The sequence below is a fragment of the Falco rusticolus genome, chromosome 4, assembly GCF_015220075.1.
Source record: "Falco rusticolus isolate bFalRus1 chromosome 4, bFalRus1.pri, whole genome shotgun sequence".
Lineage (NCBI taxonomy): Eukaryota > Metazoa > Chordata > Aves > Falconiformes > Falconidae > Falco > Falco rusticolus.
Window position 1 is genome coordinate 18,091,171 of NC_051190.1, and position 15,879 is coordinate 18,107,049.

Below are 15,879 nucleotides of genomic sequence, written 5' to 3' on the forward strand. Positions count from 1 at the left end.
TCTAAATATGACCTCTGGCACTGTTCTGCAACTGAATCCAATTTGTTCCCAAGACCTGGAAGCATTCAGCATGCACACATGTGTGTTTCAGCCCCCCATCTGTTAAATGAGAATAATCACACTTCATTTGTAAAGCACTTCATGTTCTACTGACAAACACCTTGTGCTGCTTTGATTTCACCGAGTCCGGCTGCCAGAGCAGAGTTACTCCAGTGTATCGCTGTCTATTTAGACAGAAGCACTTGGGGCAAAGACCCTTCTCTTTTGTTGAGAGGCAATACAGAGAGAATGCTACATCACCTTTATCCCGCTGGTAAACTGGTCATTCTGCAACCATAGTTATTTTTAATGCTGTTTTGATGCCGTTCTTATTACAGCTGAAAGAAAAACAGCAATGATTTTGCAAAAAAAACTACTCAGTCCTTGGTTTTGATCCAGGATTCGGTGGATCCAAATCCCTTGTTACTGGGGAAGGGTCAGGAAAATGCTTTCCACAGTCACTGTTGGATTAGATTTGCTTCCTCAGAAGAAGACATGTTTTCAGAGTAAACTCTTTTCTCTCTGCCTTGGCACAAACTACCATGTGATACTGTCTGATAAAGGGACATTTCTTTACATTAGCATAGCAGACTTATTTGTCAGTTGTAGACTAATTATCTCGGCTCCTTGTCTGGGGACTGTGGCATCCCTTGCAGTAAACAGCATTTTGCTGAGGGCAGCAATTTTACTCCATTTCTAAAGAATGTCGACATAAAGTTGTGGGGTTTTGTATTTCTAGTAGAAAGTGTGTGGTGGGGGGAGAAAAACAGCACACCTGCCACAGTAATTCCAAATGAAATGTTAAACTAGTGCTTTTTCCTATGTAGTTCAAACAACAAAAAAAAACTGAGCATAAGTCTGATACTAAAATCCACTGTTGTTCCCTATTTCTGAAACCTTGGAAGTAGAAAAAAAAATCAGAAAAATTAAGTCAATGCAAGTAAATTATGAAACTATTATGAACGGGCACTCCCAAAACCAGAAAACTCATCTGGGCACACATTCAAGCAAGTGACAGTCCTAAAAGGCAAATTCCAGTGCAATCAGGCTACTTTTTTCTTTTTAAGCAAGATGCATTTGGAAACACTAAAAATAAAAATATTAGTAACATAGTAATTCCTCAGTGACCCAACAGTGCTGACTCCAACAGGGTGCACTGAGAGAACGGTTGGGACCTCCTTCCACATTTAGACTGTTTTACGTAAGAAATTTCAGTCAATTTAGTTTGGTGGGTTTTTTTTGTTTTGGTTTGGCTTTTTCAGTTGGAGGAATACCAGCATCTGCTGAAAGGGCTCAATAGACAGACATCATTAGCATAACCACAATTCGGGCCAGACACTCATGTTGCCAGGGTGATTTACGCCAGTTGACATAATTTGCACTTTTTTCAAATTATACACTGACTTTATTTCCATATTTTCAATAAATTATATTTTCTAAAGACAATCTAAGAAAACTTAGGAGTAGCAACAAACATCAGTGACAATATACAGTCTAAGATCTTCCTGTCTGATCTCCTCTGAAGAGGGCATCTCCTCAAAATCGTCAGTCATAAGAGGACAGGCACCATTCCTTTGGGTGACCAGTTATTTGTTGGGCCTCATTTAAAAATTAAAAAAAAAGAAGGGGTGGGGGGAGGGGTGCAGGGTGTTTGTACAATTATAGCTTATTCATGAAATGCAATAACCTGGTTCCATAACTTCCTGTGCCTCAGTATAGTTTTTATTATATCACCAGGCTGTGCAAATGACATCACAGGGATGGAGTGAGGGAATGTGTCAGAAAGCCCTAGTACTTTCAAATTGTATGGTGCGTAGGATAGTATAAAAGAGATATAAATACATATTTATAGGAAAAACAGATACTTCCATGCTCTTTTTAAAGAGATTGTGTCTTTCACTGTGCTGTGCACTGGATTAGGAAGAGCACTGGATCCAATTTGTACCTTACAAAGGTTGTAGCTATGAATGAGGGACTCTCTCCCCTTTTGCGCTGTTTGTTCTGAAAGACCCTTGTGCTCTAAGCAAGCAAGCTAATGCCACCTTAGAGCCCTTGAACCCCCTCATCTTCATGTCCTGTCCAGTGACAATCCAGGCACAGCACAAAGGAAGCTCAGCATGCTCTCTATCAACTTTTATTTCCTGCTATGTAGAAGGAAATCTCCTAAGGGAAAAGGGAGCTATACAAGAAAGGATATACAGAGCATATGAGATAGATGCTCTAAGCTTTTTCACCCAACCTGAAAATAAGATGCATAGGAAAGACTACTCTGACACATTTAACTTTTTGCTTTACAATTTTTTACAATTTCATTTTTGCTATCAGGCATCAAAAGCCAACACGAAGCTAAAATCAGCTACATGCAACACCCTACAAATACCTGCTAACACAATCATGATCTGTTACACATCGATCCTGCCATTCCACCCCAGAGGTATAACACACCAAGCTAATTTGCAATAATTTGTCTCTGTGCAAAAAAGACAGTAGAAGAAATCTGCTCATTCAAAAATATTAGCTTAGGATGCTACTTTAAGGAGACACAGGTGTAAAAATAATGGAAGAACTGATATCAGGAAGATGCAAGCAGTAAATAATGCTAAGAGATATCCTGCATCACACTTACCTGGTTATTATTTCTTAAAACAACAACATAAATCAAAAGAATAGTGACCATCACTGGACCACAAGGCATATGGATGATGTCCATCAGGGCAACAAAAGTGGAAATAAAGAAAGGGAAAAAAAATAAAGGCAGGTCAAACACTGAGCAATAGAATTGTTGATCCTAGAATTTTCCACTCATAACTTCTGTCATTTGGAGGGTATTATTAAAGATTGCTACCCTGGAAGATAATGAATGTCAGATGTAGCCTCCACTCTTGTGCTGATGGATAGCATCTCCGGTCTGATGAGGAGAGATTACCCTGCTGAACCCTACAAGACATCTTTAATCTCCAGATTTAGAATCCATTGTCCTCTACCAGTTGTCACTCTCCTGAAGGAATGAATGCAAGAATGCTGCCAAACACTGAAAAACAAACAGCTGCAGCAAAGGGCTATCAGCAGCAATCTGGAGGTGCTCTGCCAACGAAACACTGAAATGGTAGTTAAAAAAAAAATAATAATAATCTGTCTCCAGGTTCTTTTCCATCATTAATTAAACATTTTCTAGTTTCCAAGAAGAAACGCTTGCTCAAGCATGCCCTTGAAACCAGATGCATCAACACCATAAACTTTCAAACAAACAGTGAGGGGCAGCACTCTAGCAGAGGAAAATACCATGCTTGGCATGAAAGCAGAGCTGAGCACTTATTCATGCAGTCTGAGTGGATGAGGCATGTTTGATGCTACAGCCAGGTATGACAACCAATTTCCTGTTCTTAAATACAGGGTGAATATTTTGTACCCACCTACTGCCAAAACCATGGGCAAATGGAAGGCAGCATAGAGGGTCAGCATGTCCTAGCCTGCTTCTGAATCTCCCTTCACCTGGTAGCACAGACAAAAATAGACACTAATTCTAAATCACCAAATCAACAGAAGCGGCTGTCCATTTCCAGGGATTTTCACTCAAGCCTGTGCAGTCACCCATTTGGGATGAAACTCTCCAGTAGCACAAGGCCTTACAATTACATTAAAACTGGAATTTAAGTTTGGGTCAGGCTCTGTGCTGCTATCACAATTAATGTAATTTTAAGGCTGTGGCAATGCAGCCTATGCAGTAAACACAGACAAGTCAATCGATAGCAGAACAGGCCCTAAAGCAATTTCCATCCCTGAAAATGGCAGTGATTTGCAAAACACTCAATGATGAATTCTGTAAGAATGACTGGCTTAAGCGTTAATAAAATCATAACTATGAAGTCTAACTTTCCTGCTGGGACCAAAAACCGTATGACGTATCCGGAGCAGGCTGGAAACTAAATCACAGAAGAATCGCAAACTCCCACTTCGGTGGGGTCAGGACTTCATCTTAGGCAGGTCTTTTAATCATTTCAGAGCAAGGAATTCAATGCAAGTCCTTTACATTTCAATCTATTGCCTTCATCACTCAAACATCCATCCTCCCAAGGACTCAGTGTGTTGACCTCCATGTAAACCCAGAGCAGAGCTCCTGAGTAGAATGTGTTCCACTTTCTGTTGCATCACCTCACCCAAATGAACACTGAGGACAAGATGCTTTCCACCCGATTTGTAGATTCTCACTTATCCAAGCATTTCCTCCTCCTCAAATTAGCACAAGCCTGCCCATTTGCACTATAATAATTTATAAGTTCTAAGTTTCAGAGAAGTAGCTTAAAAAAAGACAAAGAACAAAGAAAGCTTTCTTGGTTAGAGTTTTGGTCAATGCAATATGAAGATTATCAGTTATGCAGACTGTAGCCATATAAAAAATGATGCTGTCAATGTAAAATGAATAAAATAAAGACAGTATTTTCACAAGGTTTCCCCAATGGCTTTAAAATAAAGTCACTTTGATGTTGCAGGGAAGAGCTTGGTTTCAGCCTCCTGCCATACAGATTGATACACTGGACTTGGCATTTGTGTGTTAGATGAGACTTTGTGGGTTTTTTGTTACAGAACTTCTCCCCCACCCCCACCCCCCACCCCAGCCTTTTAAAACACAATGAAATATGATACACAAAACCCATACATTTACCAGTTTGCCTGTATTATTCCCTCCTTGACTCCCCGAATACGCAAATCTTTTCATATATAATCACATTCCATGTAGCTAAAGCATGCATTCATGGAAAACAATACCAGGAGTTACATTTTACCTTATAAAAGACTAAATTAACACTGAATAGCTCCTTAGTGGTAACATAGCTATGCATCCAAATCAAAATAGTTGTCAAAATCTGTCATATATATTAAAAGTTCACATTGCCGGGGGGGGGGGGGGGGGGGGGGGGGGCGGGGAGTGGTTTGTGAGAAAATAAGAAGTGCTTCTTCCTCTATTTTATTCTCAAAAATAAATATACCAGCCAACTTCACACAGTGAACTCTGCTCCTTTTTGTCTTAAAGGGAACCTATTGCTCAACTGAATTGCTTTCCCTACCTTATTACTTCAAGAGATTACAGCCAGGGATGTATATTGTAGCTACCCTATATTTAGAAGCTGGATAATAAAACACATAAATAGCACACTGAATAAAACATTAAGACGTAAAAGGAGTTAAATAGAACAAAGGGCTAAAGCTTATTGTGCACTAACCATGTCTGACCCACTGAAATACAAAGGACTCGTAATTCTAATTAGTAAAATGCACAGTTAGGATTTAACTCACAAGAAAGCAAGCATGGTGCCTGCCTACTGCTGTGCACTAGAGAGCCTTTCGCTGCCTTGCAGGGCCCTCTCGTGGAACTGGGAACTGTGCCCGTGGCAACCCAACAGCACTGCAGAACGATGCTCAGACCCAAAAATAAGGGGAGAATAAGAAGCGTGGGTGTTCCCTCTTTCCTTGAAAGCAGCAATATTTCTAATACAAAGCTGCGCTTTTCAGACACGCAGCCTTCACTTAAGCAGATGTAGACTTAAGTCCTGGAGCCTGTGCCAGGGAGGAATTTTTCCTCTGAGTCCAATGAGGACAGGATTCTGTCCACAAAGACCTTGAAGTTGTGAAAACCTGCAATCTATGTGGAACAATCCAGTCTGCTACCAGACTGTCTGAAACCAAAAGCATCATCAAGAGTCTTTTATTAACAGGTCTGAATTCCAGCTGACGGTGAAATTCCACATTCAGAGTTTTTTAAAAAGCAGGCTTAGAGGGTCCTGCAGACCAAAACAATGTGTGATACATGCCTCAACACACGGATTGCTATTTCACGCATAAAGGAGCAACCTTCTGCTGGGATCTCCCCAGTATCATTTATGCCTTCTTGCCACTCAGCCCCTAAATCCAACACAACAGCATCACCAAATCCTTTATTCATCCTTCAGATGAATGCTAATGTTCATTTCTTCTTCACCTGATGCCTGCTTTACTGATAACACACCCCACACTGACAACTCACAATGGCTTTACCTATGGCAGGCTGCTCTTCCTCCCTTGCTACCTAATAGAGGGTAATGAAGTGTGCACTCTCCCAGTGCGCTAGAGTGGTCGCTAGGTTTTGAAGGAGGATTTGTCCACTCCTCCAAGGTACTAACTTGACTTTGCTGTTTGGGACACAGAAAAGAATTTTTCAGCACCTAGTCCAACATATACCCTCTGTATTGCCTTCAGCAGGTCTGTCCATCAAGGGCTGATCTTTGCATCATGTCCACGTACATATAATACCAAATGACAGGAGGTCTGTTTCTGTAATAAACAAGTGACTTTGACCATCCCACTGATAGGTTAGACCAGCACATCTTCCAAGAGCAACCAAAGACAAACAAAAAAAAAGAAGAGACAGACACATTCGGAAAAAGACAGCTTTCCGTGACCCACAGCAAGGGCAGAAATGGAACAGCAATGAGGAGAGCCTTTGTCTTCTGCATCAAGCATACTGCTGTATTACTCACTCAGACTGCTCCTACACAAACCAAGCCTTTCCATACATGTCTCTCCCTCTTCAAACATCAGTCAGAAGAAAACAGAGGAGAACACTTGTGGAATCCCAGAAAATTATCTCAAGGCTTGCCCAGTTCAGGCCCTGCTCAGCAGAGTCTACAAAAGAAGCTTGTCTTTCACTCGTGATGGAAATCACTGGTCCTCTGAAAACCAGCTAGGACAGCATTCTGGTTGCTGTAGATCACATCTAAGATGCTAGGCAGCAGCTTATAAATTTTCAGCTGGATTTCACTAAGCAAAGATGTAGAGTCTACAAGAGCTCAGGCTGGTGATGATTCCCTCCTGAACCCATCTCACAGTCTCTACCAGTCATGCATATTTGCTTGCCACCGCCATTTTTAAGACGACTTCTCTCATTTAACCTCTGACAACCCTGTCACTAAAACCATCTGCAGTGCAACAAGGAGTAAACTCCATGAAAAGAAGTTGCTACTTATTCCTCCAGTTGGCTAGAAGACAAAGATGTCCCATTGCGCACACAGACAGTGATGTATCCCTACGATCTGCATCATCCCACAGGTGTGGTAAGCAAGCAAATCATTAGGGCTACCATTGAAGCCTTCACTTGAAATCACAAAGAAAAGAGAAAATGTGAACCGAGTAAGACAATTTAGAGACAAATTTGGCCTCGCTTTAAGCTACAGATATTCATTAAACATGGATTCTGGACATATTAATAATAACGGAGTTTCCAAAAATCTAGGCCCTTCAGCACACAGAAGGAGGCCAGAAGCACTTTAGGTGAGCATCATCATATAAAAATAAAACACAGCAGTCTCAAAAAAGCCAAACTGCACTGGTAATTCATGACAGAAACTGCACAGCTGGCTTTACCAATTAATGGTCTGCAAGTCCAGCCCCTACATGAGGTGACCTGAGGAAATGTCTTTTCAATGTTTGATCATTTGTGGATCCTGACTTATAGCAGTGAGGTGGAAACAAATCTTTTCTGGTACTAAATGTATCTACTTCATGAGCACAGCATGGAATTGATAGTTATATCAGTATCAGTTAGGTACTCTAGGAGCTTGAAATACTGCCCAATTTTAAATAGCTATAGTAAGTTTGGTGCTTATGATTCCCTCAGCTATTGTCAGTGCAAAAGACAAACTCTTCAGAAGGGTAATTCAGAGCAATGAAGCCAGATGAATATTGTGATGTGTCTTCTCTACATAGATTACAGGGAACCTGCTGAAATAATCTGCATAAGCAGCATCTTCAGTGATCTAATGGTAATGAGAAGGAACAGTTCTCCTCTACCTTTTGCCTAGTTAACTCTGGCAGTCAAAGCAATTACAGTGTTGAAATGAAAAATAGGCTGCAGCCTCCGAGCTGGACTGAAGATCCAAACTGCTTCAAAGCAATGGCAGGATTGGCTCGCTAGATTGAACAGTCTCTTTCTCCACCAACGGTTATTTGATGCTGGTAAATATTTTGCAGAACAAAAGAAAGAACCAGGTCTGTCTTACAATTTATTACAGTGAAGAGGCCCTTCCTGTCACAGAGACTGCTCAATGGCATTCTACCCCACTTTTCAGAAACAGGACTGTTATTGGGTCCTTAAAGATCTAGTCTCTGTTCCTGTCTGAATACTGCAGAGACAGCTGTCGGACATCATTCTTTCAGGCATCATCTAACATGACCAAAGTCAATAATTGTCTTTTCCTGAATTAGGCTCCTTAAAAATGGCAGTATTTTGAAAAGACAAAAGTCGATTCCCACTTTTCATCTTAAATTCTATTGTCTGCTCTTGGTTAATAAACTTCGTTAGCTTTAATGAGCAAGCATTTTTTCAAAGCAACTAGAGGTGTCAAGTACGTAGCTTGAAACATGCCGATTTTTGGGACCAGACGCAACATGTTATTGAAAAGCAGCTCCTCCTAAAGCATCCCAGGCTAGGCACCTCATGTCTTACCAACAGCACGTATTTCCCACCACAGTACACTGTCAAGTTACAGCTGCTCAACCTAATGGACACCAGACAAAGCCTTTGCCAAACCCAAAGCTTGAATTCATCTCTCTAATGTGCTTCAGAACATTTTACTTTGAAAAACGTTAATGTTGTCTATTGACTGCAAAAATTTTATCTCAATTGCCATCCAAGAACACGCTAATTTGGATTAAACAAATGAGGCTAATTATTTGTTTTCCACAAAACAGGCTACACTAAAAGCGCTAAATTATTTGCTTTCCTGATGAACAAGGCATTGCCTTGTTCACATATCATATTCCATCATATCAGATCTGATTATATGTTAGAAGATTAATCTAGGGACTGTATCAAACAGCAAAGTTAAGATGAGGCTAGGAGATGCAGGCCTCTTGAGGAGAGCCCACCAAGCCATCTAAATGCTCCATGGTGCTATGTGTCAGACACAGGGAGTTGAAGAATAAAAAATGGGGTGACTGTTTCATCTGCTACATGGAATTATAAAGCGGGATGGGGATCACTTCAGTGTACACTTAAGAGAAACACAGGTCTGGGGAAGAATATGACACCATAGTCTAAAAAGTTGCATGAAGGTTCCAGCTTCAAGGGTCTTTATTTGAAAAAGAGCTCCATAATTTGACCAAACTATCCATGAAGAGCAGAACCTTTCTTTAGCCTACCGGAGAAAGCCCGGTGCACAAATCTGCTGAACAGTCGAGCAGCCTGATTGTGTTTTACAGGACCTCTTTGATACCAGGGAAAGAACTCTTGTTATCAATTAAAAGCATGCAGTCAAGCATTCTGAAATGTTATGTTAAAAAGATTGTCATAATTTACATAACACATAATAAGCGTCCATCATACAAGCCCACAATACAGAATCACTACTGTCTTATTACAGGTATTTCCCTTAGGTATGGATGCAAAGCGCATCTTTAAAAACAAAAATAACATTTCTTTGTACAAGACTCTTCCCTGAATTAGAAAAGCTGCAGAAGGTTGTTCTCCAGGTTTTGTTGCATAGTCAGCTCTGAAATACTCTGCTAAGCACCATTTGTTTACAGGAAAGGTCAAGAGGGCTTAATTAACTTGTCATCGTGCATAGATCCCCTTCCTCATTAAAGGGATTCAACTAGTTTCCTTAACAGCTACCTGCAAAGTTTTATGGCAAACACATACGAGTGCTGCACAGCACCAGGGAACACAGAGATGGTGATGGGGTAAGGCAAGGAGGTGGTTTGTGTAGCTCTTAAGATACGCACACTGCTGATGTGCTAGTAGCATGTAGAGAGACACTGCAGCTACATGCAGGTCACAGTCAGTCCTGCTTGCCAGGATGGAAGAGATTCTGGCAAGCACATGCGGAACCTTCAGCTCCTACCTAGACAGTCACCAGAAGCAGCCAGGAAAGAGATCAATAGGTTGTCTCATCTGGAGGATGGAGCCTTGAACAAACACATCCCCGCTTCCTAGTGCTGAGCTGAAGTGGATGCTAACAGTCTAGCTCAGAGCTAAGAACATTACATCTGTATTTAAGGCATCGCAATTAATTTAAGACTGACACTACATCACAAATAGCAACACTTGCAGAAATCCCCAAGCCAGAATGAAGCTAACTATGGTACTGAGAATGCAGTCATCTCATCATTGCTGCAGCCAGGCTACCTATCCTAAAAAGCAGAGCTCACAGGTGGTATTTTGTTAACTTACGTCTCTCTTCTGGGATCCAAGGTGACATAGGGCTAATTTAGCTAGCCACTTTTAGGACTTGCACTGATATCTTTGCATTAGCATTAGTACATCTGTATTTCTTTCTGCTTTCAAGCTGATGTGCCTGTATGATCCTAACAGAGATGTTGCTTCAAAGATCCAGTCTGGTATCTCTTCATGAAGCCACTCCAGCTTGTTCTGAGATACTTCTGTCATTTCTAATAAGATACTACATTGTGCCTGGTAGATATACCCTACTACAATAGTGCAACCTCTTAAATGCAGAGTCTTTGTTTGCCTCACTATGCAAGTTGGGAAAAGAAGAAAATGAACTAAACCACAGTTCAGTATTTGTGTCACTTAGTGTAAGAATTGGCTAACACAAGTCTGAGAGCTTTGATTTATTGCCCACCAAAGCAAATGATACCGTCGTAAAGTCTCTTGATAACAACTGGATTAAGAGGGAGAAGATAAAGATACATTTCAGAATATCTTTGGATAAGGATAAAGCAAAATGACACAAACAAATCCCAAAGTCCTAGCAGTCATGAAGTCACTGCAAAAACTGTACCGTAAGCTTCAGTTACTTAAAATTATTAGATAAATACCATGAATATTTACAATAACTCTTTTTTTTTTTCTTGTTGTTGTTGAATTTTTAAGCCATTGCACTGATTATGATACGCTGTCAACAGCCTCATCAATTATCCATTGCTAAAAAGTGGGGTCTAACATTCTGCAAGTAGTATTCATTGGTCTCAGTAGCACTTAATGAGTTTAAAAGTTCCTACCTGTGTGCCCCCGGGGATGGTGGCTAGAGGCGGACAACAATTTACAGCAGACCATTAACACATAGACCAGAAAGAGCCAGTCAGATAGAAGCATTGATTTGGCACAGAATCTCATCCTGGAGGCAGAAAAGGAGGCAGTTGAGTGAAAGAACAATGTGAGTAGGGAAAAACATAAAAATTATGTGGTGAAGGAAAAGCTGAAAAAGTGATGAAGAATAACTAATATGGCTTATTACAAGACAACACTGGCAAAATCATATTCATGGGATCAATTCTTTGTTAAGCATGTTTTATAATTAGAAGCAATGCAATGGCTACCACACGTCATATTACCCACAAACACCTATTTATAACAGCACATTATGAATGCAATACATCTCTATGTATCTGAGATACGAGGTGGGGATTTTTTTTTTTTTTTGGATTAAGATCCATCCACACTCAAATTTAAATACACATAAGTTGTGCTACGATTTTTAAACTACACTTGCCTTAAAAGTATAGAAACATCACCAAAAAATGTCCCTTTTACTTAATACTTCTCGGGACACATTCGCTAAAGCTACCAGCTCCCACGTAGCCATGATGTGAATTGGCTGGATCTCCCAAGCACACAACATCTGCTGGCTTTCCTGGAGATCAGTGTTTGTTGCAGGTTAAACACTCGTGAAGCCAGCACCTCAGTCAAACAGGGGAGGGCTCACTGCTCTACCAGGGTGTTAGAAACTGCATTTCAGAAAACATTTGTTTTAAAGGAAGCGGATATTGTTAGCCTTACTCATGTTACTGTTAGAACTAAGACCACAAATCCTCAGTAATTTTGCTGCAAATATGTACAATTAAATCCCTCAATAGCTTATGTTATGCCATTCATCATATAGAAAGGTAATCTAATAATTTTCTTAAACTCAGTTATGATGATTTATTACTCATGCGACACATAAATGGGCATTATGCAGTTGAACCCTTAGATACAATGTTCCACACTTTCAGCAAATGCTGTAAGCAGGAATACATCAAATTAATTAAAGGCAATTTATAGATTTGCATAAATTGAACTAAATACTGCTTTCATAGCAGTGATGTTAGTCTGAAGTTAATCAGCACGCTGGGATTTGGGCAAGACTATCATAAGCGTGCTTACACGCACCAAGAAGTCCTTTGAGAACTTCTTTCCCCTGCAGATTCCAGTTCTGATTCTTCCAAGTATTTCATAAATAATTTGTTTATCTGTATATCTTTAAAATACCTGAGACTATTCAGCTAACCCAATATTCAAGTTACCCTGAATACCCTGAGAGTTTAAAAACAAAACAACTCATGCCTTTGACAGCTCTACTGTCAAAGCCAGGTGAAGCACTTGGATCCTGTATTAAATTTGATAACCATCTACAAATGAAACCAAAACAGATGCCATGTTTTCTCATTTAAAAAAGCTTGCATAATTTTCCCTTTTACACATCACAAAACAATGTTGTTCTCTCATTATGTATGAATGGGAATGTTTGTAAAGCCCAAACAAATCACAAATGCACTTATTAATATAAATATTAATATAAAAAGTTAAGAGACCAAAAGCCTGATGAATGTACATCTAGTTTAGTAAAAAACACTACTTTACACTTGAGAAAAAAATACATTGGTGAAAATACCCAGCACCTTCAACCGCCCTTGTAGACTTTACTCCATCCTACAAACTTTTTTACAAAAGCTACACAAATATTGCTAAAAAATAACTCACCATGCCTACAGAGTTAAGAAAAAAAAGTTACATGTAAAGAAGGCACATTTTAAGGATTGATTTGGCAAAAAGGTACCTTTCATTGCTTTACGAAGGTGCTGTGTCTGAAGCACAACATGTTGCCACCCTGAAAGCAAACGAACCAGTACTGGAAGAAACACACTAAGGCTCTTTTGCAGCATAAAATAGAAGTCTTCTGTAAGCATGAATCAAGTCCAGAAGATAAAGACATCACTGGTCCTTGACTACCCTACGTGCACCCTCTTATGGAGCACTCTAAGGCTAATTCAGAACATTATACTTCAGCTGACAAGCATGGACCTAATTCACCTCTTGCACCCAGCTGAAACACATCATGCTACTGCAGCTAATGGGATTGAGTCACTGTGAAACCAGCATAAATGTTATTGTTGTTGTTGATCCAGTATTAGCCTAAGGAAACTGCCCAGTAAGCTCTGAAATCAACGTGCCACTTCAGATTTTAGGGACCCAAATCTTCCCCAGGTAACTGAACGTAATTTTCTTGAGGAGAGACCTGAATATTTAACCTTAGCTTTCTTTCTCTCTCCATGAGAAACACACAGCTTACACCTCGTGCACCACTTACTGCTAAACAGGAAGTCACCATCTGCTCATCTCACGATACCATCCCTCTGTTGCTCTAAATGAACACAGGAATCTGACCCAAGTACCAGCGGAGACCTCAGTTCTAGTGCCATGCTGTAGTACCATGACAGGGACCTTCCTTCAGGTTTCCTGAAGTAAGACTGAAAGCAGGATTTAACCCTTGGAATTAAATACCACTGATCGGACATTTTGAACATGCCATTTCTGGTATGAATGGACGAATGAATAGTCTCAAATCAAGCACCACATCCTCAACAGCTGCAATTTCAGCACCTAAGTGAACCTAGGTGTTCCCACCATTCCCAGTACAGGAGCAAAGCCGGTCTCGGTGGAAATGATTGTGCGCTGACCTCAAAAGCTTTCCCAGATTTGAATTTGACTCTTTTTTGAAGCCATGGCCCTGATATTAGACAGGGATTGCAAAACCAGGTTTCATCAGGTTAATAAGGATAACCTTAGCCCTTTGTAAGTATATTCAAGCCCAGGAATAAGTGTATCACTACAAAGCATCAACTCAGTAATATCCAAACTGAAGGGCTGCTAAAAGCATCCAGTACCATTAAAACGATACAACATCTGCAGACTTTAGTCTGCCTTGCAAGTAGACAGGACACAAGTCTCCAGCCTGCTAATATAAAGAAATACAAGAGGATCTTTAAAAAGGCAGGGAAAAAATGAAATTTGGCAGACAGATGCAGCAAGGGGTGCTTAGCCCTTCAGCGTCAGTGGGCTGCCGCTTTCAGAAATGTCAAGCCTTCATTCTCTGTTGGATTCAAGTGGATATTGTTGCTAACCAGCACAGCAAATCTTCAGTGTCATTTGAAAGATAAAAAGTGCTCTTACCTTGGGGACTTTGCAAGAATTTTGTTCCAGTCAAACACAATTATTTCAGTGTGTTTTTCATAGTTATTCCAGACTCCCATTTGCGGCAGCAAATAAGCCTTTCTGCATTTCAGAATTTTTCCTTCGCTTTGGGGACCTAGAAAGAAAGCCATATTACACTGCAATTAATGTCTGGAATGGAGCTGTGAAATAGAGCTTTGTTAGCAAAATCATTGTTTCACAGTGCCATCTACAGTGCAATCCAAGGCAAAAGGCAGCAGTCATATCGCTCTTTTCACTTGTTTCCAAGAACACAGAGAAACTGTGATAAGGCAGCTCTGAAATATCATTATGTTAACCAAAGGCAGAGTTCACTATACTAGAAATTACAAACATAATGTGCGCAGCTTAGTGTCCTTATAACCACGTGCGCTCTCACCACCCAGCCCCTGAGAAAGCTATAAGGTTTAAGACCCCACCATAGTGCAAACAGATTTCCATATGATTACGTGAAACCTCCAATAGTTTGCACCAGAGACTATCACAGACAGGGGAAGATCTTTCATAAAGATTTGGCCAAACCCCTTGGAGGCTGGCTGCCCCAGGAGCAGAGGATCTGTAGGGTCACATCCATAGGATCGTTTCTGTGTAATCAACGCATTATAGCACCCGCTGACACTTTTGGCTCCACTTACTTCCAGCATCACGTCTCACACCCAGCCCACCTATACCCAGAAGTTACACTTTGAAATCACTGTATGGAGACCCCTTTGCAGCAGTAGTGGCACATGTTCCACAGAATAACGAGCTCAAACACTCTATTTCATAGACATTTGAGTCTCTTTGCTTTTATTGTTTTTATTTGTTCTCTCACTTCTATCCCTGGGTCTAACTTGATCTTCTGCTATTGAAAACACAACACAGTGCAACTTGTGAGAGTAATAACAACACAGTCTTCACCTACGGAGTGATCACAGTAACCTCTTCTCATCTTCCCCACCGCTCTTTGCATTTCAATCTTCTTTTGATCAATTAGAAATTTGCTTTTAAGAAACACAAAACTACACTGTCACATCAGAGGGCAAGCATCTCTGGGGTCATAAAAGCACATAGGCAGACACCTTACAGAAGCTTAGGACAGGAAAGCCCCTGGCTCAATACACTGAAAGAATCATAGAATGGTTTGCATGGGAAGGGACTTTAAAGATCATCTAGTTCCAACCCTCCCACCATGGATAGGGACACCTTACACTAGATGAGGTTGCTCAAAGCTCCATCCAGCCCGGCTGTAACAGCTCCATTCTCTTTAGGACACCATGAGAAGATAGAGTAATTGCTGAAATTAAAGAGGTATCAGGCCAGTAATCTATAAGTAACCATATTTTACTCTGTCTTCGCTTTGCAATGTGGAGAGTTTCAGAGTGAGCCAAAATCACCACGCAGCAGTTCTAATTAAAACAAAATGAGGGCAAAGGGATGGCTTAAGACAAAGCACTACCATCCTGCATTAATCCTTTCTTGCACAAACACACATTAAAAAAAAAAATTAATAAAAAAGCCAGTGTGCCTCAAAAGGCCTATTGAGAAAAAGCAAACAAACAGGCTTTTCAATATAGTATTGAATGACTGAAATGAATGACTGAAATGGTTGTGTG

General features: G+C 40.4%; 1 protein-coding gene across 9 annotated transcripts in view; it reads right to left on the reverse strand.

Moving 5' to 3' along the window:
- TAFA4 (TAFA chemokine like family member 4) overlaps nt 1-15,879 on the reverse strand; it is a 93,792-nt gene that overhangs the window by 41,689 nt on the left and 36,224 nt on the right. For all 9 annotated transcript variants that reach the window (XM_037386975.1, XM_037386973.1, XM_037386971.1 and 6 more), the window contains 2 exons: nt 14,246-14,381; nt 11,035-11,150 (listed from right to left, as the gene is read on the reverse strand). In XM_037386975.1, the coding sequence (XP_037242872.1) occupies nt 11,035-11,150; nt 14,246-14,325 (196 nt within the window). In that variant the 5' untranslated portion in view covers nt 14,326-14,381. The remainder of the gene's footprint in view (nt 1-11,034; nt 11,151-14,245; nt 14,382-15,879) is intronic.